We start from the raw sequence: 26,575 nt of genomic DNA, 5'->3' as shown, positions 1-26,575 counted from the left end.
TATCCCAGAGCTGACCTGGGACAACACTGATCCTGGAACCTTTGGCTCCAACTTGACATCCCAGTCCAGAACCTTAAATATGCCACATCCCCAGCATGGTACAGGCCACAGTTCAAAGACACTAACAGTTCATTCACAATGCTCTTAACTGATTTAAGATGATTCTTGAATGTCCATGGTTCATTACTGCCTCTCCCATTACAGTCTCCAATGTTACTATCCATCCTCCATTCCGTAAAACTAGGGCTCTAGAATCAGTAACATTGGTGATGGTATAGATAACATCCAGGATTCTAGAGTGGGAGTTCTAACTCAATTTCACCCAGAAGGGTATCTAGAATGGTGACGGTCTACCCCTATATCTCACATTGGGTCTCTAAACACTGAGCAGCCACCCTCAATGTTAATACCAGGGTCCTAGAATACCAATAGTCTATCTTTGATGATACTGTCCAGACTCTGGAACCACCGTGGCTTACCACTTTATAGGCTGGGTTCTAGAATACTGCCAGTTGACCTTCCAATTTTAAATTCTTGTTCTATTAACATTGGTCCTTGAACTTGAATGTTCCTAATCCTCCCAGGATTTTACTACAAAGTGGGTTCTGCTTTAGTAGATCTGAAAGAGAGCCAAAGAGACTACATTTCTACAAGCTCTTGCGAGACCCCACGGGCGGTCCTGGATCACACTCTGAGCAGCAGCGAGGCTCAAGTATATGGAATCCATCCTCACCTCTGGGGGCTTGCGTCTAAACCGCCAATCCACTCATGACCTTGTAATTTCAGGGTTTAAGAACACAGAGACCCCCCCTCAAGTCTACATTAGGGAGCTAAGAGAAAGCTGGTCAACCCCCGACACCTGTCTGCCTACAATGGTTTAAAAATATATCCCAAAATTCCTACTTTTCCCTTCACAAAGCAGAGCTTAACTCCCTTCTCGCTGAGTGTGTGCTGGGCTTCATGACTCTTCTCTAATGAACAGGTGACAGAAGCAATGACGTATGACATAAAAATCTCGTGGCTACCTCTCTGTCTCTCCCTTGGATCACTCACTATGGGGGAAGCCAGTTGCCATGTAGAGGACACTCAAGCTTCCCTATGGGTGACGTCCACATGGCAAGGAACTGAGGCCTCCAGCCAACAAGCCACTCAAGTGAGCCACCTTAAAACTGGATCCTGCAACTCCAGTGAAGCCCTTGAAGACTGCCACCGTGGCGGATGACCTGACTGCATTCTCACGATAGACCCTAGGTCAGTACCACCCAGCTAACCTGCTCTCAAATTCCTGATCCTCAGAAACTGTACAATGATAAATATTTCATTTTAAGTCACTAAATTTTGGTGTGGGCTCTTTGTTACATAAGTGAGACATAACGGATACAACGACCCCAGCCCAACTACCTCCTAGGGCTCCAGAAAATCCACCTTCCATTTCCAGACCTGTGCCCATGCCACCCCAGGGCTACCCAGACGCCGCAGGACAGAGCCACTCCAGCCGGCTGATAAAGTGTTTGCTGTTGGGTTTTCGTTTGGCTGGTTGTGTGTACACAGTGTGTACAAGTTGAGTTGTACAGAAGCCCAAGAAAGAGCAAGAGACAACGGGTGGTGAGGAGGTGGGAGCAGAGGGGTTAGAGAGAGGGAGGAGGGGAGGGGAGACTGATAAAAAATAGAACCACATCCAGGCGACAATGGGATGGGGGCGGTGTGTGTGTTGGGGGAAGACACAGACAAATCGCAGTAGAAAAGGAGTGGCAGGGGCAAAGGGAAGGGACCCTTCTTCCCCCTCCACCTCCCAGCCCCCCGCCCCAGGTATGTACAATAAATAAGATTAAAAATAATTAAGAAGATGCGTTTTCCCCCTCCCACCCGAAGCCGAATGCCCTGGGGAGGGAACGGCCTTTAGCAAAGATCTTGGCCTGTAAGGGGGGCTTGGGGGGAGGGGTCCCCCAGCTCTCTGAAGCCGCCCCGCCCCCCTTCAACCATACATAGACTTTTCCTATACATTATGTACAAGGTGGAGGGGGCAGGGGCTATGGCCATGGAGGGGGGGGGTGGAGCAATGGGGGGGGAACTGTTACTAAATAGACATTTATACATATATATAAATAATTTCTCTGTACACCGGACAGTGGAAGGAATGGGGAGGGAGTGGAGAGACTTGGGAGGGGGGGGAGTCGAACTCTGAACCCTGCCCTGTGGGGGCAGCATGGACACACCCTGACCAGTGACCCCCCTCTTCCCAGGCGACAAGGCCTGGGGGTTAGCGCCTAAGGACACAGTTCTGTCCCAATTCTTGGTTCATGGAGGAGGTGGCAGCCCCCAGGCCAGGGTGTGGTCAGCCACAGCGGCTGTGGGCCTGTGCTTGGGCCAGCAGGTCGCTGAAGGAGTCGAAGAGCTGTTCCAGCCACGGCTGGTTCCGCATGCACTGCTGGACCACCTCCTCCTGGCCCAGGTCCTCAGCACCGCCCTCGATGGCCAGGGTCTGTAGGGGTTAAACATGGAGCTGGGGTAGGTGGCCACCAGGGCATGGGAGTGGGAGGAGGTAGGAAGCCTAGAGATCAGAGTCCCAGGGAGAAGGGGCTGGGGGCCCAGAATCCTGGGTCTGATGGGGCCTAGAAGGGTCTGGGGGCCTAGAATCCTGGGTCCAGGGAAGAGCCTGAGAGGGGCAGAACCGTAGGGCAATGTTTGATGCAGGTAGACTCACCTGGTCCCGGCAACGCAGGAAGGTGTGGTACTTATAGTGGTGGAGTGAGTGGTACAGCGTGTAGTATCCGGACTTGTCCAGCTCAACCTTGAACTCCTGGGCAAATGGAGTGAAGCCTCAGGCCCACGCCCAGCACTGGGAAGCCCCCCTCCCGTCACCCCACCCACCCCACCCCTCCCTGGCCCCACCTGGGCTCGGACCACGCTCCTCTTGAGCTTGCTGAGCGTCTTCCGGTTGTAGGGTTCCCCAGCAGGCCGCAGCCGCACGGCCCCCTCCTCAGGGGAGCCCTCCCCACTCTGCTCTACTTGCAGCTGAGGGAACGTGTGCAGGGCGTCCTGTGGGAGGAGAATGAGTCAGTGGGGACACCTTCCTGGTCCCACACGCCCCAAACCCACCACCCAGTTCTCAAGTTTCCCAAGTCAGCAAATGCCTCAGTTTCCTCCAGGCTGCAGATCAAGAGAAACTCAGAAGTCTTGCTCTCCTCAAAGGAGAAGAGCCTAAGCCTGTTTGGTGACCCTTACACATGGGCTTTGTGGCCCGGCCCAGGACTCAAAATTCCATTAATAAGAGTCAGCCTAAAATCCAGAATCACCGGTGCCAGACTAACATTCCCTCCCATAATCCTCAGACCTGCAGTATCCTACTACAGGCACATCTCAAAGATACCGCAGGCTTGGTCCCAGACCACAACAAAGCAAATGGCACAATAAAGGGATCACACAAGTTTTGGTTTACCAGTGCACATAAAAGTTATGTTTAAACTATACTATAGTTTATTAAGTGTGCAGTAACTGTCTAAAAATACAATGGCCATTCTTTCATTAAAAAATATCTTATTGCTAAAAATGCTAACCATCCTCTGAGCCTTTACAAGTTGTAATATTTTGCTGGTGGAGGGTCTTAGCTTCAGTTTGGAAAAAATGCAGTATCTGTGAAGTGTGATTAAATGTACCTGCGCTGTCATGGAATTCTTAACTCTAGTGTGACATCCTACTCAGACTTCTCAGAGGCAGACTTAACAGTCAATTCCAGAATTCTCAAGTCATCCTAGCATCCCACCCAGAGTTCTAGAACTACATTGACATTTTGTCCCCTACTTTCTGAGTCGGACTAACATCCCAACATAGCCAGCCTAAAATCCACCCTAGAATTCTCAGAATTAGACTAATGCCTCCTCAGAATTTTCAGGGTCGACCAACATTCCATTCCAGGATTGAGTCACCCTAGCATTCTAACCCCAAATTCTTAGCAACACACTACCATCTCCATCAGAATTCTCAGAAGCCAGATTTACATTCTATCCCAGAACTCCTAGAGCTGCCCTGACATTCCATCCCAGAACCCTAGGCCATTCCAGAGGGAAATTACATAGGTGACTTATGGAGATTCTAAGAGCCTTCAGTATGTAAACGGAGAAGTCATCAGAATCCAAGTGAGCACTGGGTGCAGGCCCCAAACTTGCCCTCCATAACCACACTCTGTTGGGCCTTCCCAATGGCCCACCTCAGACCTTTACGACCCCTTCATACCATCCCAGCTCCCCTCCTTCTGGGCCTACAGGGCTACTGGCAACACAGAGACCCCTTTTGACAGGTCTGCCCTCAACTTATCTGCTGGACAAGCCCAACCCTCCCCATGACTGCCCCCTCCAGATGCTTGTAGGGATCACCGCAGTGGCTGATATGTACATGTCTCCTCCATGCCTGATCTCTGGGACCCAGACACCTCCTGCGGAGGCCCCCTAAGCACCTGCAGGGCTGGGCTCAGCGACAGCCGCTTCAGGACTTTCTTTTTGTGCTCATTCAGGAGGCCATCGATCTTCCGCATGGGAGGTAGGTACAGCTCATCTGAAAGATGAGGAGGGGGTGTCAGAAGAGCCACGGCCCCATGAGGCACCGGGGCAAAGGGAGGGCTGGGCCCTTTCTGCCCAGGCCTGAGCTCACCATGCGTGTCCTCCAGGGCCTGGATCATGTCCGGGTCAAGTGCTGTGCTCACCAGCATCTCCACGTAGCTTCGGTACATCTCTCGCATGGCCCGCGTCTTCAGCAGACGCCCGGGTACTGCCCGCTCTGCGGGGGGAAAAAATGGGACATGAACTCATTATTCCAACTTCTTCTGAGGCTGCCTGTGTGGCAGAGAGTGTTCTAAGCACCAAGGACCTAGAGAGAAATTCCTGTTTTCCCAGAGGCCCAAGTCCGCTGGGGAAGACTGACAAGCACCCGTTCAACATGATCTAATGGCAGCTCACAGGCAGTGGCGAGCTCCGCCTGGCAAGTCCGGGAAGGCTTGTTCAAGGTCGCACGAGAACTGAGTTTTGAGTGATAGGAAAGAGCATTCTAGACCAGTTAACTTCATGGTTGACTAGTTCAGTGCAGCTTCAATAAAGTCTAGAGAAGCAGCATAGTTGGTTTCCAAACCCGTGAATCAAGTCAGAGAGATCAGATCACAAAGGGCAAGATTGAGGGAGGAGATAGGACATGCACATATCAGTGTAGACCAGACCACGCAGGGCCTCCATTGAGAGACGGAAAGGGCAAGGGCTTTTCCTGGAGGGCACCAACGAGCCACGGGAGGACTGTGAAAAGGGAAGGTGTGAGGATGTGTGTAGAAAGACCCCTCTGAGGCCATGTGGGGGACAGACTGGATGGGTGAGAGCAGAGGTCAGGACAATGGACCAGATAAGAGAGAATAAGGCTGGAGCAGGGCAGCAAGGACAGGACATAGAGATCAAGAGAGCAGGAGGGTCAGGGGCAGTCAGGGCAGGAGGGGTAGGGATGGAGGCTTCCGAACTGTGGAGGTGAGAGAGCAAAGGGTGGTGCCTGGAGGGTTTGGCCTGGTGACTGGGTAGCCAGTGGGGCTGTCCTTGAGATAGGGAATCTAGGACAAGGAGCTCAGCGGGAACTGGAGGGAGGGGGTTTGCAGGGAAGGCCTGGAGGGTGGCCAGGGGGAAGAAACAAGCCTGAGGCTCACTGGACAGTAGTGGAAGCCTGCCAAGTGAGAGGTAGAGAATGAGAAGCATCAAGGCCAAGGACAGGACTTGAGGGACACCCACAAGAAACCCAAGGAGCGTCAGGGAGAAAAGCAAAGCAGAAGGGCCATGTGAAGGCCCCAAAATGTCCCTAAGGAAGAAGTATGGGAAATGTCCACTTGATTTATCCACATGGAGGGTCCTTGGTGACAGCTGTTTCAAGGGGCTGAAGAGACTACTTGGCCGTGGGAGTCAGACCCTGTTAGACCTCAGCCCAAATCCACCTATGGTTCCTGTCTTGTTCAGGGTAAAATCCTACCAGTGGGGCCACAAAGCCCCAGACCCCTTGTTCCTCTAAGATCTGCTGCTGTTCCTTCTCTGTCCTCGCTTCTCACCCTCTCCTCTTACTCACTCCAGCCACTGGCCTCCTTCCTGATCCTCAGACACGCCCAGCCTGGAATGTTCTCTCCCCCAAAGTCACATGACCCCGATGTGTTCAGATCTCTGCTCCAATGTCATTTCCAGAAGCCTTCCCCAACTCCCTCCCTTCCCTGAAAACATCACTCAGTATGCTGCTTGGATAACCCTTTACTGGATTTATTTTTCTTAACTGCGTTTAATCCTCCCCAACCTTACACTGATGGTTTTTCATATTGCTTTGTATTCTATTACATAACATATTTATCTGATTGACTCCCCTGGCTAGACTTTGGAGCTCCCATGAGGACACATATTTTTGTCTATTTTGTTCATTGCTGGGACCCCACAGAAGCTCAATATACAATTTCAGAAAGGGGCTGAGGAAGATGGCTCGGAGTAAACTAAAGGAAGAGGGAGCGAGGACAACACTGTAGCTTCTTTCTAGAACTTTCATTGTGAATAAAAGAGAGGAGAGAGCATCAGCTTCAAGCACGTGGACCAGGGTGGCTGGTCTTACACAAGCAAGAGGATTGTTTCTGAGGCCTCCGGGGCTGGGTAAAGCCTTCAGGGCATCCCAATGTAAGTCAGATTCATCCTGCCCTGGATGGGTTCCTGGTCAAATGGGCAAGGGGCGACAGACACAGACCCAGAGAAAGATACTGACCCTTGGCAGGGGAAATGTTCCCCTAATAGTGTAGAGTTCAGTTCCCCCATTTCCCTGGCTGAGAAAATTCATGGCTGTCCAAATATATTCATTGCAGCATTACCCACAATAGCCAAACAGTAAAAACAACCCAAATGTCTATCAATTGGTGAATGGATAAACAGAATGTCACGTATTTATATAATAGAATATTATTCAGCCAAAAGGAATGGAGCACTGATACCGTGTTTCCCCGAAAATAAGACCTAGCTGGACAATCAGCTCTAATGCATCTTTTGGAGCAAAAATTAATGTAAGACCCGGTCTTACATTATATCATATTATATAGATCTGGTTTTATATTATAGTAAAATAAGACCGGGTCTTACATTATATCATATTATATAGATCTGGTTTTATATTATAGTAAAATAAGACCGGGTCTTACATTAATTTTTGCTCCAAAAGACGCATTAGAGCTGAATGTCCGCTAGGTCTTATTTTCGGGGAAACACGGTACATGTTACAACACGGATGAACTTCAAAAACATTACACTAAATGAAGCCAATCACAAAGGACTACATTTTGTATTATTTCACTTATATGAAATGTCCAGGATAGGCAAATCCAGAGAGATAGTACATTACTGGCTGCTTAGAGCTGCGGGGAGGAAAGAAAGGGGAGTAATAGCCAAAGGCTGCAAGTTTTCTTTTTGGGGTAATGAAAAATGTTCTAAAATTCATCGCTGAGATGAGCATATTCTATGACTGTACTAAAAGCCAGTGAATTATACATCTTAAATAGGTGAAATATACAGTATGTGAATTAGATGTGTAAACTTGTTTAAGAAAAAAGAAAAACAAATTGAGTGCCAGAGAAGGAAAGACCTGCAAATCTAGGTCTTTGGTAAACCTCCTCCTTTGCCATACTTTTCTGTCCCAGCTTCAACTGCCTCCACCTGGCGGGATACAACAGCCTGCCCAGTTAAAAGACTACATTTCCCAGGCTCCCTTGCAGCTACGTTTGGCCACATGACTAGTTCTGGCTAATGGGATATGAGAAGTCAGGCTGTCGGCCACTCCCACACAGAGCCGGCACTTAAAAGGAATGAGGAGCCATTTCCCTGCCCTTCCTACTGGCAGGACTGTACCTATGGGGCCGCTGGGCTACCTCTGACCACGTGGTTGAGGACAGAATAACTGGGGGATGGCAGAGCAACAAGAGGAAAAGAAGCTGGGAACCTGGACAACCTTGAGAAGAGCCTCTTATTCTTCATGACCTTCCCACATACATCAGAGCTTTGGCTGAAAGAATTCCATCTCTCACTTGACTATTTATATGTTTATAGTCTCTGTTAAAACAGGTACCCCTGCACTGTACCTGAAACAGTGTGACCTTGAGCAAGTTATGTCACCTCCCAGTGCCTGTTTTCTCATCTCTAAAATTAAAGATAATCCTATAGCACCTACCTCACAGGGTTTATGTAAAGATAAAATGAGCCATGTGTAAAATGCTTAAAATGATCCCTGTACCTGGTAAGCACTTAATATGTTGGCCGTTATATTTATTTTACATATGTGTACGTATATTTTTGTAGTTGCTGTCATCATAAACCAGACATCATTCTAAGCAATGGAGCTTACATCTGATGCCTACTATGGAGGGAAAGTACCCTCCTATGTGCTTTATCTATTATTAACCCATTGTACAGGTGAGGTCATTAAGGCACAAAGAGGTGATACCCCTTTTCTGGAGTTGCCCAGCAAGTCACGAGAAACACCACTATCTCTGGGCCTCAAGGATAAATGCTGGTCCCCCATCTTTCTCAGCCCTCAGAACTTGCCTATTCTGAGACAAAACAGTACGGCGTTGAAAAATGGAGCCTGAGGCTCTGCTGGCTGCATTCCAACTTGGGTGGGATGCCACATCCCAGCTATGCTGCACTCTCTTGGTGCCTCAGTTTCCTCAGCTGTACATAAGGATAATAGTAATATCTACTTCCTAGGACTACTGTGAAAATTATACAAGTTAATATGCATAAAGAACTTAGAGGAAAGTTTGTCGTATAGTTAGGTGCCGCATAATTGTTAGCCATTGATAGTATTTTCACTTGACTTCTTATTATTGTTACTGTCTTGCTGACACTACCTGGAGCCCTCTAGACTGCCCTCACCCATGCCTCCTTCTGAAGGCCCCAGTCACTTCCCCAAGCCTCCCCACCAGCTCTGTGGCTGCAAAGGGCCTCACCATCTTCGCTGGGCACTCCAGGGGATGACTCTGAGTCCGAAGAGCTGCCTGGTGGGCCCCCGCCTGCTGAGGCATTGCCTGCTGCCTCCTTCAGCCACTTCTTCCTCTTCTTGGGGGGTGGCTCAGCCTTCACCTTGGTGGGCCGGGCCTTGGGCAGTCGGGAGGTAGCGGGCTGTCCTGTGGTGAGGCTCCGCTCAGGCCGCGTTTGCCGCCCGCCTGTGCCCCGCTCACCCCGCAGCGGCCGCTCCCCACGTGTCACTCGCTCCTTCTCCTTTTCCTTTTCCACAGGCCGTGGTGGGGACGGCTTCTCAGGGACAGGGGGCTCGGGCACGACCGTTTCAGGCATCTGCTCTGGGGGCTTCTCAGATGTCATTTTGTCAGGGGTCTCAGGCTTAGAAGGTGGTGCTGGGGCCTTGGGGGGAGGAGCAGAGCTGCCCCCGGCTGACGCAGGGCCCTTGGCCTGCCCGGAGCGTCTGGACAGGAGCATACACAGAGGAGATCACAGTCAGCAGCTCCCAAGAAACCCAAGGTCTCCTCCTTGGGACCCCACCCCCACCCCCGACTAGCCCATAGTCTAAGCATAGAACAAGCTTCCCTCGCACCAAGGTGCTGTTTTCTTTGTCTGCGTCTCTGTCCCCCCTACTCTGGGCCTGTCTCCATCTTTCTCTTGGTCTTTGTCCCCCACCCTCCATGTCTCTGTCCCCCCACCTCAGGGTCTCTCTTTCTCTCTCTCTGGCTTTCTATCCCATGCCCTCTGTCCCCTCCCCTTGACTCTATTTCCCCTCTTATGTGTTTCATCCCCTTGCCTGTTGGCCCTGCCTACCACCTGACCCCCAGTCCCCATGGTACCTGACAGGCACCGGGGGCCGGTGCCAGGGTTTCCGAGCACAGACCCTCACGTAATCCTTCTTGTTCACGTTTTCCAGGAACTTTACATAAAGGCGCTGGTACCGGTTTTTTGCATCCCCAAAATATCCCAAATACTGTGGAGGGAACAGGGCACACATGGAACTCCTTCACTACCCCCCTCCCCAGGCGGCCCAACACCCAAGATTCCCAACCCACCCTGGGCCACCACCGCAGCTGGACACACCTTAGACCAAGGGTGAATCAGAGCCATGTGTGAGGGGGGCCCCGGCTTCCAGACACCCCCCCCCGGACCCAAGTCCTTGCTGCCCTCTGTAGGCTTACATTACTGGTGGCACAAAACTGCCGCTGCCCATCCTTGATCTCTGGGGTGAATTTCTGTAGCAGGGCCTTCTGGACTCGCCAGATGGGTGGGGGCTCACGCCCCGTCTGCAACGCCAGCTGAGGAGGAGCACAGCGAGGCTGGCAGGGTCAGCCCCAATTTCTGTCCCTACCCCCCCAATTCCTGGCCCTCTGAACTCCCTCTACACCCCCTCAGAGAAAAGGCATTGTCATGAATAAGGATCAACGACTATCCAGCTGACAGATATCTTTTGGCCTCATGATGTTCTAAGTCCTGGGGTTGCAGCTGGAGTCTGGCCCTGTCCTCCTACGGCTTAGCCAATGATTCAATCCAGCCGTTCATTCTTGGGCTACAAGGTTTCAGCTATATAGATTTACTGTGTGATGGTAACAAGTCTCCCACATAACTCAAAGCAATGACAGAACCTGAGCACTGACCCATCATTTTCTAGATACCATGTTGGGCCCTGGGGTACAGCAGGGAACGAGATCGACAAAGCCTTTTATGGAGTCTTCATTACAGAGATAACAAGAGAGACAAGCAAATAAACAAAGCAGGGTGAGGTTGTGGCTTATGCCAAGCACAGACAGGTGACAGGTTACCTGAGATCATTTATTTCATCAGCCTATCCATAGTAGGGCAGGACGTGGTGCAAGAAAGGTTCCCCCATCTCCACTCCTGTGACAATGCTCAGACCCTCAACACCTCGCCGAGGTGTGTGTGCCCTTGGCTGGGGACTGATGGCTGTGAGTCAGACCCAGCATCTGATCTCGGGGAGTGAGCAGCGTTATTTTTTTTAAGCCAGGCACGGCACAAAAAATAACAGCACAAGTAGTAAATGTGCTAATGGGGGATGCTCCAGAAGCCTACCGTGTTCCCCGAAAATAAGACCCAGCCGGATCATCAGCTCTAATGCAGCTTTTGGAGCAAAAATTAATATAAGACCCGGTCTTATATTAAAATAAGACAGGATATTATAGTATATTATTACCCAGTCTTATATTAAAATAAGACCGAGTCTTATATTAATTTTTGCTCCAAAAGACACATTAGAGCTGATGGTCCGGCTAGGTCTTATTTTCGGGGAAGCACGACAGAAGGACCCTGAACTTAATCTGAATCCAAGAATGCTTCCTGGAAGAAGTGACACCTAAATGAGTGCCATGTCCCCTTCCATGAGTGCCTGGGTGAAGACCGGGACTGCCATGGAAAGTATATGATAGCCATGGCTCTAGAAGAGAGCAACTGATAGGAACAGATAAGTAAAGAATAAGAACATAGAGGGAAACATGCACTGGGCATTGTGATAACCAAGAGCTGAATACGGGGCAGTCCCTTCATTCAGAGAATCGTCAAGTAATAAAACAGAATCCAGATGATAACTCCAATTGATTGATCATGGCTGCCCTGAGTACTAGGCTCAGCAGGAGCAAATGCTGGGATCAATTAGTGATGTCGGCCACTGGCCGCAGCTGCAACATTGAAGCCTATATGCCAGGTATTGGCTAACTACTCTTGGTTTTGGGTCAACTCTTTCACATCCATGATTTTTCGTGTCCCTTAGATCAACCAATGGAACACAAAGAGGTTAGAATAATCTGATGAAAATGAGGTCCAAAAAGCTCTTGCCTGAAGTCTCATACAAAAGTGAGGAATAAGAGAGGGATAGAGGTGTCCCAACTCCAAGTGCCTTCCTCCTGGATACCATGGTTCTCAGTCTGCCCTCCTGGCTCCCAGAGGTGCAAGGATTGAAAAGTCCATTTCAAATCCCTTTCAAGGACTTTAAAAAGTCCATTTACATCATGCCCTGCTCCAAAACCTTCCAGGGCCCCCAATGCAGATTCCACAGCATTGCACAGACAGACTGTGTCTCAGTTTCCTCTCATTTCTCCTGGCTCTGCCCAGCGTGCCATGCAGACCCCTCAAAGCTCAGCAATCAAGCCCCAGACTTTCTGATCTCCAGGCTTTTGCACATGCAGGGTCCCCCACCACGGGTGCCTTTTCCCTCTCAATGTGAATAGGATACATCCTGTTGTAGTTCTCAGAAACCTTTGAGAAATCCACCAGAGCATCGCCCCAGCCAGGGGACACCATCCCCACCTGTCTCCTCCCACTGCTGATCTGCGTTCTTTAAGGGGCCAGCTGATTAGCTGCACTCAGGCCCCTGGGCTCCCCACATCCCGATTGGGCTTAACATCTTCCCCCAAATAACTCTTCTTCCCAGGATCCGCAGCATCCCCCCCCAAGTCATCAGACCCAATCACCTGGCAATCATCCTTGCCAGCTCCTCAACCAAGGCCAGATAGTCCCAAGGCCAAGTCCTTCCTGCCTCTCCTCACGTCAAACATACCATCAACCACACCCACTTCTACTTACTAGGGAAGTTGCCCCACCCACAGTCCCTGCCACAGAGCTGACAGGAGGAGAGCTGACCAGGTGCAGCCAGTTAACAGCCAAATCACAAACCTCATCTCAACCCGAAATGCTGAGCTGGACCAATCAGATTCTTTTCTGGGAATGTGAACTGTGACAAGCTGAGACAAGGGCAGTAAGCAGCAGGATGTGAGTAACCTAGAAGCACCCAGCCTGGTGTTAAGAAAAAAGCTGCAGGTCCACTAACAGAGAAGTCACTGTCACAGAACTGAGGCAGTGGACGGACTATCATCAGGACCAGACACCGCCCCAGCCACATTCCGGCTGGCCAGGGGCTAGCAGTGGCCAGACAACCCAGAGCAGATTCTCAAGCAGGTGCCCTATGATCTCACCCCAGGATGATCTGGCCCCTGCCCAGATCAACCCCAGCCTTCAACCCCTTGCCTCCCTGCACATCACAAACATGTCATGCTCTCCCTAACCACAGGCCCTTTGCACAGATTGTCCTTTCTGCCTGGACCGTCCTCCTCATACTTTTCGCCATCCAACAAACTCTTACATGCTCAGAGTTTATATGCTGCTAAATCTTCAACATCCCCGAGAACTGGGGGTTAATATCAGCACTCCCATATTTTAGATGCGGAGGCTGAAGCGGAGTGCAGGCTAACTCTGCACTGTCCAGTTCAGCATCCCCCCAGCACACATGGCACTTGAAATGCAGCTGATCTGAATCGATATGCTCTATGAGTGTAAAATACACTCATAAGACTTGGAATGCAAAAAAGGAATTTGTAAAACATCTCATTAACTTTTTCTATACTGATTACATGATTAAATGATATTTTTAGATATGCTAGGTTAAGGAACAGACATTCCTGGGGCCAATCTCATTCATCTTTTAACTTTTTAAAAATGCGGATCCAAGAATGGTGTATATGGCTCAGATGATATTTCTATTGGACTGTCATTGTTCTAGGACAAACTCTGGCCCATTTTTATAGATCTAAGAGCTAAGAATGGTTTCTACGTTTTTAAAAGACTGTAAAAAAAGAAAAAAGAAAAAAACACGGAATATGTGGCAGAGACCCTAAGTGATCGGCAAAGCCTACAATATTTACTATCTGGCCCTTTACAGAAAATCTTTGCCAAACTCTACACCAGAGATTTGCCCAATATCACCGAGATGAATAACTGAAACAAAGTTTATAGGGCACCTTCTATGTACCCCACACAGTCAGAGCACTGGACAAACCATATTGTCCGAGTCCTCATGCTGCATGAAGGAAGTACTAATATTATCAGTCCTATTTTATAGATGAGAAAACTGAGGTTTTCTGAATGTTCGACACCAGTCCAACTCAGAAGTGGCAGAGATCCAAGCCAGTCAGGTTAAAGGCAATGCTGGGCTCTCAATAGCCACACCACCAGCCTGCACTGGCTCCTGGCACAGGAATGAGTCCCCAACATCTGTTCTGGTGGCTCAGTCCCGGAGTTGTGTCCCCCATTATAACGCACACTCGTGTTGCATTTTAAGCATCTGAGTCCTTGCCCGGTCCCCTCCCCTGCCCCGTGCCAGCTGGGAGGTGGTGTCACATGGCCCTGGCTCCAATCCTGCTCAGCATCCACCAGCAGAATGATTCCCGCTCTCTGAACGTGAACTTCCTCATCTGTAAATTGGGAGTCGCAGTCCCTGCCCCAGAGCCCTGTTCGTTTGTCCCAGTGCTGGCTGCCCAGCAGCACTGGCTGTTCTCATTGTCAATGTTTGATAGACTAACAGAAAATGGTTGCATCTGATGCCGAGAACACTGGTTCCAGTGCGTATGTGGGGGGAGGGGGGGTGGGGTGGCACAAGCAAAGTTGGGAATGGGTCCCAGCTGTGAAAGCCTGGGAAGGCTATTTTACTGCTCTGAGCCTCAATTTCCTTCCCTGTAAAATGGGGATAATAATCCCTATAAAAGAAGGTAATTATAAAGATATAACCTGGAGACAAATGGTGGTGATGGTTACACAACAGTGGGAATATACTTAATGACACTGAGCAGTACACTTAAAAGTGGTTAAAACTATCAACTTTGTAGGACATATAGATTACAATTGAAGGGGAAAAAAAAGATCAAACACAATTTCAACTGTGACATGCTCCAAGTCCTGTCCCCTGAGGAGTCAGTAGCCATTCCTATCATTGCTGTTTGTTCAACATCTTCCTTGCCTGTCCCAGGCTGATTGGCCAATTCAGTCTCTGAAGTCGTAAAGTTAAAATGAAATAATGTACAAAGGGCACTCTAGGAGTATGACTGTGGAAGACACAGAAGGACTGGTCAGGGAATAGACAGACACCTGAGACTTGAGACATTGGGCATGTTCTGGTTGCTGGCTGGGTGTTGATGGGACATGAGTGCTCATTCCAGCATTTTGCTTTATAACATGTATCTCTAACGACTGTTCTTTTGCATGGATCAAATGTCATACTAAAAAAATGATAAAGTATGAGTGAAAATATATGATGTCTGGGGTTGGTAGGGTGGGGCAGGGGGGCAGAATGTGCCAGAGTGAAGAAGAAGCAGGACAAGCCAGGAGATCTCGATGGTGGAAGCTGAGTAATGGGTATATACAGTCCTATTATCCTGCTTGCTCTGCACCATGTTAAATTCATCACACAAAACACACTTAATAAAAAGTGTAATAGTCACTATCCTTATGATTAATTCACCCCACAATTTCTCCATCTGTACTTTAAAGAAACAACACCAAAGATTAAATTGAACTGCGATAACATACATCAAGGGCTGAACACAGTTCCCCATAGTCAATACCTAGTCAGTGACAGCGACTAATATGGAGAATGGCCTTAGCCTTTGGTGTCACCATCAGAGTGATAATGGCTTGCTGACCTACCAAGTACTCGCTCTGCCTCATGCCCTGCGAGAAGCACTACACAGGCGTCTGATGTCACCTACCCTTGTCAAACACTTTCATTAATCCTCTGATCCAGTTCTACCTGTCCAAAGAATCAAGTACAGCAGAGGCCAGCAAACTTTATCTGTAACAGGGCAGATAGGAAATATTTTTGGCTTTGTGGGCCAGCTCTGCTGAAACAACCCCACTCTGCCATTATCAGGAGAAAGCTGCCACATGATATGTCAATGAAGGGGCATAGCTGTGTACCAATAAAACTTTATAAAAACAGGCAATGGGCAGCATTTGGCCCAGGGGGGCAGAGTTTGCCAATCTCTGGTGTGACGTAAGTGGAAGTAGGAAATGGGCTGATCTGCATAATATGTTTAAGATGTGCCAGACATACAAGCATTCCCAAACCATTGGCTATTATTATATTTACAGGTGATGTATGTGTATTCACAGATATGTTAACTCATATTTTCACCATTAGGCACAAATCACAAAAGCTGTCTCTCTCGGCTTGTGCCATCAAATTAGACGGTCCATAAGACCAGACCCTCACTTGCTTTGCTCCTTACTGTAACCCTGAATATCTGCAATAAACAGTTAACAATCGTTTTATCTTAATTATAGGTAATGTACCCACAAATAACATCTCAGAGGCTGGCACGTCCTCCACTGCTCCAGCAAGCCATCTCTACCACTTCTGATGGCCTCTCTTGGCCATTACTGCACCTGCAATCCCAGCACTGGCCTGTCATCCTCCAGGTGCTTAATACTCAAGTGACCAAATCCATCGGGCCCATCCTGGGGCACACGCAGGGGACTCACCTTGAGGGAAGGGATGTCCTCTGCGCGGATGACAAACTCATCACGCTCGCGGAAGATGCCCTCCCCGCCGCTCTCGCCAGCCTCCTCGTCTGTCTCCCCACACACCGCTGCTGTCTCCTGCTTCTTGGCCAAGTGCAGGGGCCGGGCGTCAGGCGGCTCGGGGTCCTCGGGCGATGGGGCAGCGGGCTCCTCCAGCAGGGTGGTGGCTGGCGGGGGCGGTGAAGGCAGGGCTGGTGCAGGTGGCGGAGGTGGCGAGCTGGGCACTGGAGCCACCAGAGGGGGAGGTGAGGGCAGGGCTGGCGGCGGGGGTGGCGGCTGGGGCGTCGGGGCAGGTGGCGGAGAGGGTGGGGGCTTCTCTTCCAGCAGTGGGGGCTCTGGGGGTGAGAGGATCGTCAGGGCTGGAACCCCCTACACCATCTCCCAGAGCTTCAACTTGCTGATTAACATCCCCGCAGATCCCTGAAGTTCCCACCCCTTTTCCAGTCTCCTCACGGGGTTCAAACACATCCCTCCTGATCCAACTGTCTTCAGCCACCACCCATCTCTGTCCTCAATCCCCCTTCATCTCCCCTTATTCCTCTTCCATTGCCCTTGCTCCTCCTTTACAGCTTGTCTGACCTTGCTCACCTGTTTTGTCCCCTCACTCATCTTCAATACCCATCCCTGTCCCCAGACACCACAGGAAGATCATGTCCCTTTAACTTCTCTCCAATGTCCTAATCAGCCTTCCTCCCCAAACATACTATGTTCCTTGCTATCTCCCCGCCAGCCTCCAAAGGCCCCATCTCTTACTGTAGTTCTGTGTCCCAATACCATTGCCCAATGTGCCGCTCCCCCGCCCCCTCGCCATGACCAGGAGTCCCCTACAAAGCTCCTTGCCCTGCCCTGATGTGCCTCCGAGTTCCCATATTTTCATTCACCATCCCTAGCACCTCTTCTCTTGCTCCTGAATCTGAATGTCCCTTCCTGTGCAAATAGCCCCTCTGCCCCTTATCGCCATTCAATCCCTATAGCTCTCTGCCATGCCAAAGTCCCTTTGGGAGACTCCTTCCCAGCTGCAGCACTACTCTGAGCCTCGAGAAATCCACCTCGCATCCTAATACCCTGAGGATTAATACCTTTAATCCTGAAACGTCTCTTTGTTGACTCCATGCCCTTGTCCGACTCTTACCTCTCATTCCTTAACGTTCCTCCTAATTCTAAAATCATTCCCTCTGTGCCTCTACTTCCTTGTTTTCTGCTCAGAGGTCTCGTCTTCCTCCATCCAAGCCCTTTCCTGTCTTTCTTGGCCTGTTCTCCATTCTCGCAGTAATGAATGCCCTTCTTTCTCCTCTCATGGGTTTTTAACACCCCATCTAACACCTTGAAATCTCTCCTGATTACTAAAACTGCTTCTTCTCCATCCTTCTGTTCTTAGTTAGGAATCCTCCAGATCCTTTTGAGGCGCGCTCTCTCACTCATTACAACAGAACATGCACTCTGCTTAGAACCCTCTGGTGTTCCTCATCTCTTCCCTTCAGCGTCACACCTTCTCTTTTTCTCACTGTTTCCCACCATTCTACAACTCCCCAGAAGACCTCTCCATTCCTTATTCTGATCCCTCAAAACCCTTCATTAACTGCCCCCAATGCCCTCCTCTAAACCTCCTTCCATCTCTCAATGCCTCTGTTCCCCCACCAAAGCCCCTTAAATTTTGTCAGAAGCCTAAGTACAGAACCCCATCCAGACTCGACCATACCCCGAACCTTTCCCTCCTGCCCCCCATAAGACCTGACTAGTCAGTGTTCCTGTCTCTTTTAACTATCCTCCCCAAGTCCCTCTCTGTGCCCCCGGACACCTTTCTTTCATCACACCTCACTAACTCCCAGAGCCCTTCTCACACCCCGGATCCCCCACCAGTTTTAAAAGCTCCCTGAGCACCCTACCACCCACCTGTCTCCATCACTTATAACCTGCCTTGTCCCCCAGCATTCCCCATTGCCCTCTTTGGGGCCCCTGTCAGTCCACTTAGCATGTGTGGGCAAATTAGAAAAAGATGCCGCTTTCTCAAAACACTTGTTTGCTCTCATCAGGAAGTTATCTCCGTAAATATGCAAATCTACATTATCGAACGCAAACAGTGTCCCTTACATACTGCATACTCTGCTCAATCATACTGGTGTCCCAAATAACAGGAAAGCCCCGCCCTGCCCTGGGAACATCTTCCCAGAGCTTACCAGGCGTGCCATTACTGCTGGCACTGGGGAGACCCGGAAGAGGGGGTGGCCCCGGGACTGCAGCCTCAGCAGTCAGGGGAGGCCCGTCAGGGGTGGAGGTGTCCTTAGGCCCGGCGAGGGGCGGGTCGTCAAGGGCAGAGATGGCAGAGGAGATGCTCTCCTGCAGGTCCCGGTTCTTGGCGACAGAGTCTTCCTCATCCGAGGAGAAGGAGGGCAGTGTCTCAAGGTTCCGCTTCAGCTCCTCGTCCAGCCGCTTACAGGGCGAAGGACAGCCCAGCCCCAGCCCCTCACTCTCAGCGGCCTCCAATGCACCCCCAAGCCCAAAGGTGCCAGCGGGTGGGGGGTGTGGCATGGTGGGGGCAGTGGGGGGCTGGGGCTGTAGGCCTCGGGCCGGCACAGAAGGTGGCACGCTCTTGGGGGGACTAAGCGGGGGCGTCAGGCCTGCCTGGTAGAGCGGTGGGTGGCGCTTGCCTGACTTGAGGAAGTCCAGGAAGGAGGCCATAAAGCCAGACTTCATCTCCGGCTGCTTTTCCTCCACCTCCTTGATCTTGGCCTCAATCTTCTCCCGAGTCAGGCTTGAATCCAAGCTGTTGTGGTCAGTGCCCGATACGGCGTCGCCTGATGAGGCTCCCAGACCCTCGCCGGCCTTGGGCACAGACAGCTTGATCTAGACATGGGAGCAGTGGGGAGTCAGGGCCCATGAGTCTGGGGCCTCAAGTCCCCTCCTACCTCAGATCCAGAAGGCAGGTCCCCTAGCCCAAACTCACTTAAGACCCTAAAGCCCAAATTCACAGACTCTCAGCCTGTAGAATCTTAGAACTCAAGCCCATAGACCCCTTCTCTCAGAATCCAGAATGATTCTGAGACTAGAGTCCCTTACTCATTCCCTAACCTCTCCTTGCTCACAGCCCAGAGTCCAGATCCTCTTCCCACAAGACGCAGGAATCGAGGACCCCCAGTCGCTAGTCCTTTAGGTTCTAGAACCTAAGAACCCAAGTTCCAGCCCCTTGCCCCCTTCTAGACCCCCGTTTCAAGTCTCAGATCTCCCCAACAGATCAACCCTGGAATTCCAGCCCCTAGGTTCATTTCCTCACAGGATTTAGAAACATAAACCATATCCCCCATCATACCCAAGAACCTCAAATGTGGCCCCAGTCTCCCTCACCTTAAGTGGCTTCAGGGGCTCCAGCCGGGTGCCCCCTGCTTCTTCAGCCTTCCTGCCCCGGCCACGGCCCCGACCCCGGGGTTTCTTGGCCACATCACTGGGCGTGGAGGCCGAGGCTGGCCCACCAGTGGTGGGCACCTCCAGTGGGCGGATCCGAGGCCTCCCTCGGGGCCGGGGTGGGCCATCGCGCTTGGCCTTGGTGGGCTTGCGGCCACGGCGCCGGGGGCCATCGGGGCCAGGGTTGGGTGGACAGAAGTCGATATCGCCCAGTGGTGAGAGGGCCGGGCGGGAGCGGCAGCTGGATACCAGGTCAGGTAAACGCCGGGGGTTCAAGCGGATGTCAGCGGGCACATCTGCCTTATCCTCATCAGCCTCAAACTCATACTCCTGGGCATACAGCTTCTTGGGCGTCTGAAAGGGTGGGTCACGGCGCCGTAGCAGGTGGAAGGAAGACGTCTTGAGCAGCTTCTTTGGCTTGGTAGAGCAGAAGATGGGTGAGGTCAGGCCTCCCTTGGGCTCTGAGGCAGGTGGTGGAGGGGGTGGCGGAGGGGGTGGGGCTGCCTGGTGTGGCCCACTCTGGATCAAGCCCAGAGGCTCGGCATTAACTGTGGAGGGCAGCTCAGGCGGCTTGTTGGGGTCCAGGCCCAAGCCCGGCGTCTCAGGCCCAGCTCCAGACGCCCGACTAGAGCAATAAGGCCCATAAGGATCATAGGCAGGAGGACCTGGAGGTGGTCCGGTCCCCCCCTTGGGATCGCCTTCGTCCTCAGGTGGCCCGGCCTTGCTATAGTCGTCTGCCGCCCCTCCACCAAACATCTCTTCCATGGTGGGGAAGAAGCTGCGCTCCTCGTCTTGTAGCAAGGAATCAGGAAAGCAAATGGAGGTGAGTGGCACGAAGCGGGGGGCCTTGGTGCCTTGTGGGCTGGGGCTGCGGTAGGCACTCGAGGGATCCTTGCCCTCGGTGTTAGGTGGGCCTACACCAGTGTCACCAGGCCCAGGGGGCAGCGGCTCCAGGGCCCCAAGCAATTCCTGCATGGTCCCTGGTGGCTCCAGGCTCTCCTCGGGTCGCAGACGGGGGCTGGGGGCTCCTGGCTCCAGCCCATGACTGCGGAGATGGGCCTCGAGCTGGAGAGGCATGGGTGGTGGGGGTGGGGGAGGTGGCGGGGGGGGCTGGGGCGCCCCATCACGGGTGGCTGGCTCAAGGAGATGGACACCAACTTTGGGGGTGCTGGAAGAGGGGCTGGGGGCATGGCTAAGGACTGAGGGAAGCAATTGGGGGGGAGGTGGAGGCAGCACCAGTGGGAGGTCAGGACCCCCAGCCTCCAGGAGGAGACCATGGGGGGTGGGTTGGGCAGGCTGAGCCGTGGGAGGTGGGGGTGGGGGGCTCTTTTGGAGAAAAGCCCCCAGCTCCTTGGCACCTGCCCCATAGTGGACAACTGAGGTGGCCAACCCCTCGGGGGTCTCGCCACCCCTTTCTGGCCCTTTCTTCTTCTCCTTCAGCCTCCCCAGCCCTAGCTCCAGGGCTGCCGTGGCACCCTCATCGAGGCTGGCGCTGGTACGGATGACACTCTGCAGATGGTACCTCTGGGGGTCTTCCTTGGCCAGCTCGTAGGGTGCGCCCGGGGGACCCCCAGCCCCACCACTCCCCCCAAGTCCCTTAGAGGCATCTGCCGCCCCATCTTCACCCACCAAGCCACCTGCCCCTGAGGTCCGCGGGGGACTGGGCGCCTGTAGGAGGTGCTGGATGAGGAATTCCTCATCCTCCGTGCGCTCAGCAGGAGGCCCCCCGGGTCCTGCCAGCAGCTCTGAGCCATCTCCCTTGCTCTTGTAGCCACCTGCTCCCCCTGTATAGCTGCCGGCTCCTGGGGGTGCCAGGAATGGGGCTGAGGACAGGACAGAGCTCAGGTATTTGCCAGGGGCTCCCGGAGAGCCGACTCCAGGCTGGCGGCCAGGGGCAGGTGGCGACTGCAGTGGACGGATGATGTGAGAAGGACTGGCCTCTCCGCCGCCCCCCAGGGAGCTGGGTCCCCAGCCACCCCCGTGGCCTGAGAGTGCTGGGGAATGCCCAGTACTGTAGCTGAGTGAGGGGCTGGCTGTGGGCAGCCCCTGGGAATGGGCAGCTGGCCCTGGGTATGGCTCACCCTGCACCCCATACAGCTGGCCCTGCAGCTGGTCGGGGGAGTAGCTCTGACATGTGGCTAGGCCAGGAGGCGCGGGACCGCTGGGGGGCTGTGGGGGTCCTGAGTAACTAGGGCCTTTGCTCAAGTCCTGTGCTTGACCCGCTCCAAACCCTTGCCCATAGGCCTGGGGTCCTAAAAGCCCCTGGGGCTGACCAGGGGAATAAGCCTGGCCTCCCGCCCCGCCAGCCCCAGAGGCCTTCCCAGTGCCATAGGCCGCTGCTGGCCCACCCAGGCTCTGGCATTTGGGTGTGGCGGTCGAACGGGGTGGTGGGGGCCTGTTGGCACCACCTGCAGCTGCTCCATAACCACCTTTGCCTGTCTTATAACCAGGTGATTGAATGATGGGGCGGTAACCTCCGCCACCACCTCCTGCCCCACCTCCTCCGGCTGCCTCAGGGCCCGTAGCCCGGCCAGATGCCCCTGCTGTGGCTCCACTTGGCCCAGCCTTGCTAGGCTCACCGGCACCTGGGGAGGGCTCCCCACCGCCCAGGGGGCTGCAGGCCAGGTTGGCCCGGTGACCCATGGAAGGGTAGCTGCCTCCACAGCTCAGGTAGTGCTGGAGGGCATGGGCTGGTGGCGGGGGCGGTGGGGGCTGGGCACTGGCTGGCCGCTGGTAGTGCTTGATGACCGTGTCCTGGCGGGGTAGGGCCCGCTCGGGTGGCGGTGGGCCCGGGGCAGCACCCGAGAAGTTGTAGAGCTGTGGGGAGGATTGCTCGGCGGCGGCGGCAGCAGCAGAAGAGGAAGCCAGCAGGTTGAACTGAGTTGGGAGGTGGCGGGGAGGTGGAGGAGGGTCTGGGGGTCCAGGGCGGTAAGGAGGGGTCTGGGCTGGGCCAAGACCAGCGGGCCCCAGGACACCGCCCCCCGCCAGACGCTCAAAGCCTAGCGAAGAGGGCACCGTGGGTGCCTGCGAGGGCTTCAGGTGCAGCACGTCATGAGGGGACAGGAGCCCATTAGCTGGGGGACTGAATGGGGGGTCCTGGAGGCTGAGGGATGAGGGCACTGGGAAGGGGCGGCTGCCGAAGGAAGCCGGGTGCTGGTAGGCCGACAGGGCAGAGGAGGATGGAAAGGTGCTGGAACCCGGCAAGGCGCCTGAGATGAAGAGCTCCGTGGGGCCTGGCGTATGCATGGCTGGGGATGATGGAGGAGACTGTAGGTCAGGGTGGACCACAAACCAGCCCCACCCCAGCCCTCCTGAGCTAGCAATGAGCTTACCTGTTTGCCAGGAAGGACTGCGGAACTGGGAGAGGAGAGAGGAGGCAGAGGGGCCAGGCTGGGGGCCCCGGGACTCCAGGGCCGAGATGAGGTTCATGACGGAGGCGTCAGGCCCTGCTGAACCAGCGTGGTGAAGGCCAGTGTCGAAGAGTCCAGAGAGGCCTGGCCAGGAACAGGGTGGTAGAGTCAGCTAGGTAGGGGATAGGGCTGGGATGAAAGGGAAAAGAAGAGGCCAAAGGCAAGTTGGGTCAGGAAAGGGGTTAGAAAGAAAAAAAGGGGAAGATTCAAAGAGAAGAAAGTGGGCAGAGACAAGCTAAGAAGACAGTAAGCAGGATGTGGTGCAATACAATCCTAAGGGCATGGAGCCCAGAAAAAGGTAGACAAAGGAATAGAAAAATGCAGAAGTGAAGGAAGTGGGAGCGAAAGAGCAGGGAATCATTATGGGGTGTGGGGGGAAACCAAAGGATTTGGGCAATTCCAGCAAGGGTAAGGAATGGGATGACTGGAGCCACTGGGAAGAACCAGAGAAAACGTTAAAAGGGGTTGAGTCAAAGTGAGAGGATCCAGAAAACAAACATGGAAAGAAAAAAAGGAAAAGAGCCATCTACAAAAGTCAAGGATCAAACTGGACTACACAGTCTCATTGCAGGTCCATCTAGGAAAGAGAGCGGCTGGGTCAGAGGAAGGGAACCAATCAGAAGCGTTAGAGGCAGGGCCACAGAGGGAGAATAAGGTAGTACCGTAGGCAAATCTTAAGGAAAAGGGGGGAAGTCCAAAAAGTCAGAGCCAATCAGAAAGAATGGGAATCAGGAGAAAAGAATTCAGAAAACCAAGGAGCCAAGAGAATGGGCAAGCCCAGAGGGAAGTGATTGGGGTGGGCTGGAGAGGCGGAAAAGCCTGGAAGAGAAGGTGGGATTCAGGGGCTGTGGGGATGAGGCCAATTGGAGCGAAAGAGGCGGGGCCAGAGACCGAGGCGGACGAATCCGACGTGAAATTAAGTAGCCTCAGACCAACCAATCAGAGGAGGGGTATCAAGGGGTGGGCCAGGACGCAGGGCAAGGCCAATTAGGAGGGGTGGAACTTTCAGCAGCCAATCAGCTGCCTCGGACGGGAGGGCCAGCCCAGGCGGGGCGGGACGGGGGCCGTACCTGCCGGGTGGTGGTTGGTGGCATAGCTTTGCAGTGGGTGGGGGGCCGCGTAGGCCTGGCGGTGTAAGATGTCCGTCTCGGGGTGCGAGGTCCTGGAGCTGCCATAGACCAAGCTGGGGGGAAGGGGAATATGTTAGGGTATCCTCCGAAACTGCCCTCGGAGAAGGGAACTCAGCAATACCCCAGGGAGTTGAGGGGACTCTTCCAGCAGAGTGGGGGATTATCCCAGGAACCTTGTGCCCTAAAGGAAAGACAAGGGAATCGGGATGCCCAACTAAAGAGGGATAGAAATGGTCCCCACTCGAGCCCCAGTAGCAGTAAAGAGCTCTGAGTTGCAGTAAATAGAGCCCAGACAGTCTCACGCTTACAGACACACATGCACGAGGATGAGACAAACAGAAAGGGTTAAGAGTCAGAGGAAAATGTGGACCTACTATCCTACAGTCCCTTGACACAAGGCCCTGGCCCAGAGCTGTGCATGGACACCGCCTCTTCTGCAGACACGTGGGAACACTTAGGCCCTGAACCTCATGGGGTGGTGCAAAGTCAGTCCGGAGCAAGAGGCAGATTGTTACCCAAAGGGCAGGGATGTGGGATGGGGAGGGGATAGGAAAGTACTAGGTACAAGTGAGAACATGAACACCGTCCATCCCCGGCGGTTGAGGTCAAATGCATGCGCCCAAGCAAAGCCAAGTATGTGTGCAGAGTATCCAGCTCACCAGTGGGGAAGGAAATGATACTGAACGAAGGGTCCCACATGGAACTAACACACGTGTGGTCATTCCCAGCCAAGCCGGGAAACCCAGGTGTGTGGGGAGAGGATGGTTCCTGGGCAGGTGAAGAGTGATGCCGCGACACAAATAAACAGGAGGAAAGGGGCAGATTCGCAGGTGAACAGGCTGCTAACTACGCACGCAGAGTCCACGCTCACACACACAACCACACACCCGAATCTTCCCATGCAACGGCCCCAATCCATGGCCCAGACTCAGAGAGGTCAAACACTCCACTACTTGCCATAAACTAGGATTCTCTCTGCCTTTTGGGGGTGGGGAATTAAAGGGGGCGTGTCTCAGATACCAGGACCCCCCCTTACACACTCAGAAACCCAGCTTAGGAAGGGGGCGGGGCCCCGTGCCCACTATGCGCGCGGAATTTCGGGGGGGCCCCGAGTCGCGCGGCCTCACGCAGTCCCGGAACAATGGGACCTGGGGGGGGGGCGCGCCCCCCAGGTCTTTCTAATTCTCCTTTCCTTCCCACCTTTGCAAGAGCAGAGCCTGGGGCGCGGGGGGGAGGGGTCAGCAAGCGGGGAATCCAAGGATGGGGGAAATCCAGGCCTTGGTTCGCCAGTCCCTCCCACCTTCCCAAGGCCTTTCCTTCCAAAATTGTTTTGCACCCCCATTTTCCCGCTGCATCTCTCCCTTTGCATGCCGGAGATGGCTTTGGCGGAGTTTGCAATTTGCAAACTGGGGCGGCGGCGTTGTTGCAAACCGAGGAAGGCCGCTCCCTTGCAAGCCGGAGGGGAGTTTGCGATGCACGCGTCGCCGGGCGGGCCCGGCCCGGGCCACCTTGGCCCCCACCCCTTGGCCCCTTCCTCCAGGCCACCCTCGGCTCCTTACCTAGCTTTCGCTGACCTCTCGTAACTCCATCCCGCCCCGGCGCCGAGCGGGTCCCCGAAGCCGGCGCTGGGGTAGTTCCTGTCCATGAATTGGCCGCGGTGGAAATTGGGGGGAGGGGGAGGGAGGGAGGGAGGGAGGGGGCGCGCGCGCGCTCTCCTCCGCCGCCGCTCCCTCCGCTGCTTCTTTTTTTCCCTTCTCTCTCTCTCTGTCTCTCTGTCTCTGTATTTTTCTTTGCTGCCGCGGAAGGCCCGGGAAGGCCCCGGGCGGGGGAGGGAGGGGGCAGGGGCGGAGGGGCGGGCAAGGGAGGGGGTGCAGCCACCGAGCCAAGGAGGGGGGAAGGGGGTTCCCTCTTGAGGGAAGGGGGGAGGAGGGACCCCGCTGTCTCCGCCTTTGCCCCGGCGCTTGCAAGAGAGAAGGGGGAAGCGCGCGCTCAGAAGGGGGCGTCCCGGGCGGCCCCGGGGTGGGTGCGGGCGCTGGGTGCTCGCTCTCTCGCCGCCGCCGCCGCCGCCTCCTCCTCCTCTGCGCTCACGGTGCAGCCATCTTTGCACAAGGCGGCTGGGGGAGGGGGGAGGGGAAGGGGGGGCGGGCGGCGGGGTGTCTGGCTGCGCTCCGCTTCCTCCCACAATCCCGTGCAAATGCAAAAAAAAAAAAAAAGAGAGAGAGAGAGAGACAGCGCAAGCAGAGCCTGGGGGTGTAGGGCGCAACATTTGTACAGAAAGCTAACTCCACCACGCGCAGACGCT

The 26,575-nt window shown here is 53.6% G+C and overlaps 1 protein-coding gene across 1 annotated transcript; it reads right to left on the bottom strand.

Annotated features, from left to right (window-relative positions):
- Positions 1-1,505: 1,505 nt before the first annotated feature.
- Positions 1,506-26,384, bottom strand: PRR12 (proline rich 12). Its single transcript, XM_081030875.1, has 14 exons — positions 25,833-26,384; positions 24,214-24,326; positions 23,066-23,227; positions 19,677-22,981; positions 18,512-19,178; positions 16,296-16,669; positions 10,175-10,291; positions 9,833-9,966; positions 8,984-9,456; positions 4,648-4,773; positions 4,454-4,551; positions 2,893-3,039; positions 2,705-2,800; positions 1,506-2,482 (listed from the first exon to the last, which is right to left on the bottom strand). The coding sequence occupies exons 1-14, from the start codon at positions 25,916-25,918 to the stop codon at positions 2,336-2,338; spliced, it is 6,045 nt and encodes a 2,014-aa protein (XP_080887001.1). The 5' UTR covers positions 25,919-26,384; the 3' UTR covers positions 1,506-2,335.
- Between the last annotated feature and the right edge of the window lie 191 nt (positions 26,385-26,575).

This window comes from Rhinolophus hipposideros (genome assembly GCF_964194185.1).
Source record: "Rhinolophus hipposideros genome assembly, chromosome: 21".
Classification (NCBI taxonomy): Eukaryota; Metazoa; Chordata; class Mammalia; order Chiroptera; family Rhinolophidae; genus Rhinolophus; species Rhinolophus hipposideros.
Note: the sequence above shows the minus strand (reverse complement) of the source record. Positions and strands in the feature narration are given on the sequence as shown.

Excerpts from the sequence above, each read along its gene's own strand:
- PRR12 (XM_081030875.1), bottom strand. The coding sequence starts at position 25,918 with ATGGACAGGAACTACCCCAGCGCCGGCTTCGGGGACCCGCTCGGCGCC. Across the intron at positions 19,179-19,676 it reads AGCCCCTGAAGCCACTTAAG|ATCAAGCTGTCTGTGCCCAA; the intron begins GTGAGGGAGACT and ends TCCCATGTCTAG. Across the intron at positions 3,040-4,453 it reads CGCTGAGCCCAGCCCTGCAG|GACGCCCTGCACACGTTCCC; the intron begins GTGCTTAGGGGG and ends CTCCTCCCACAG.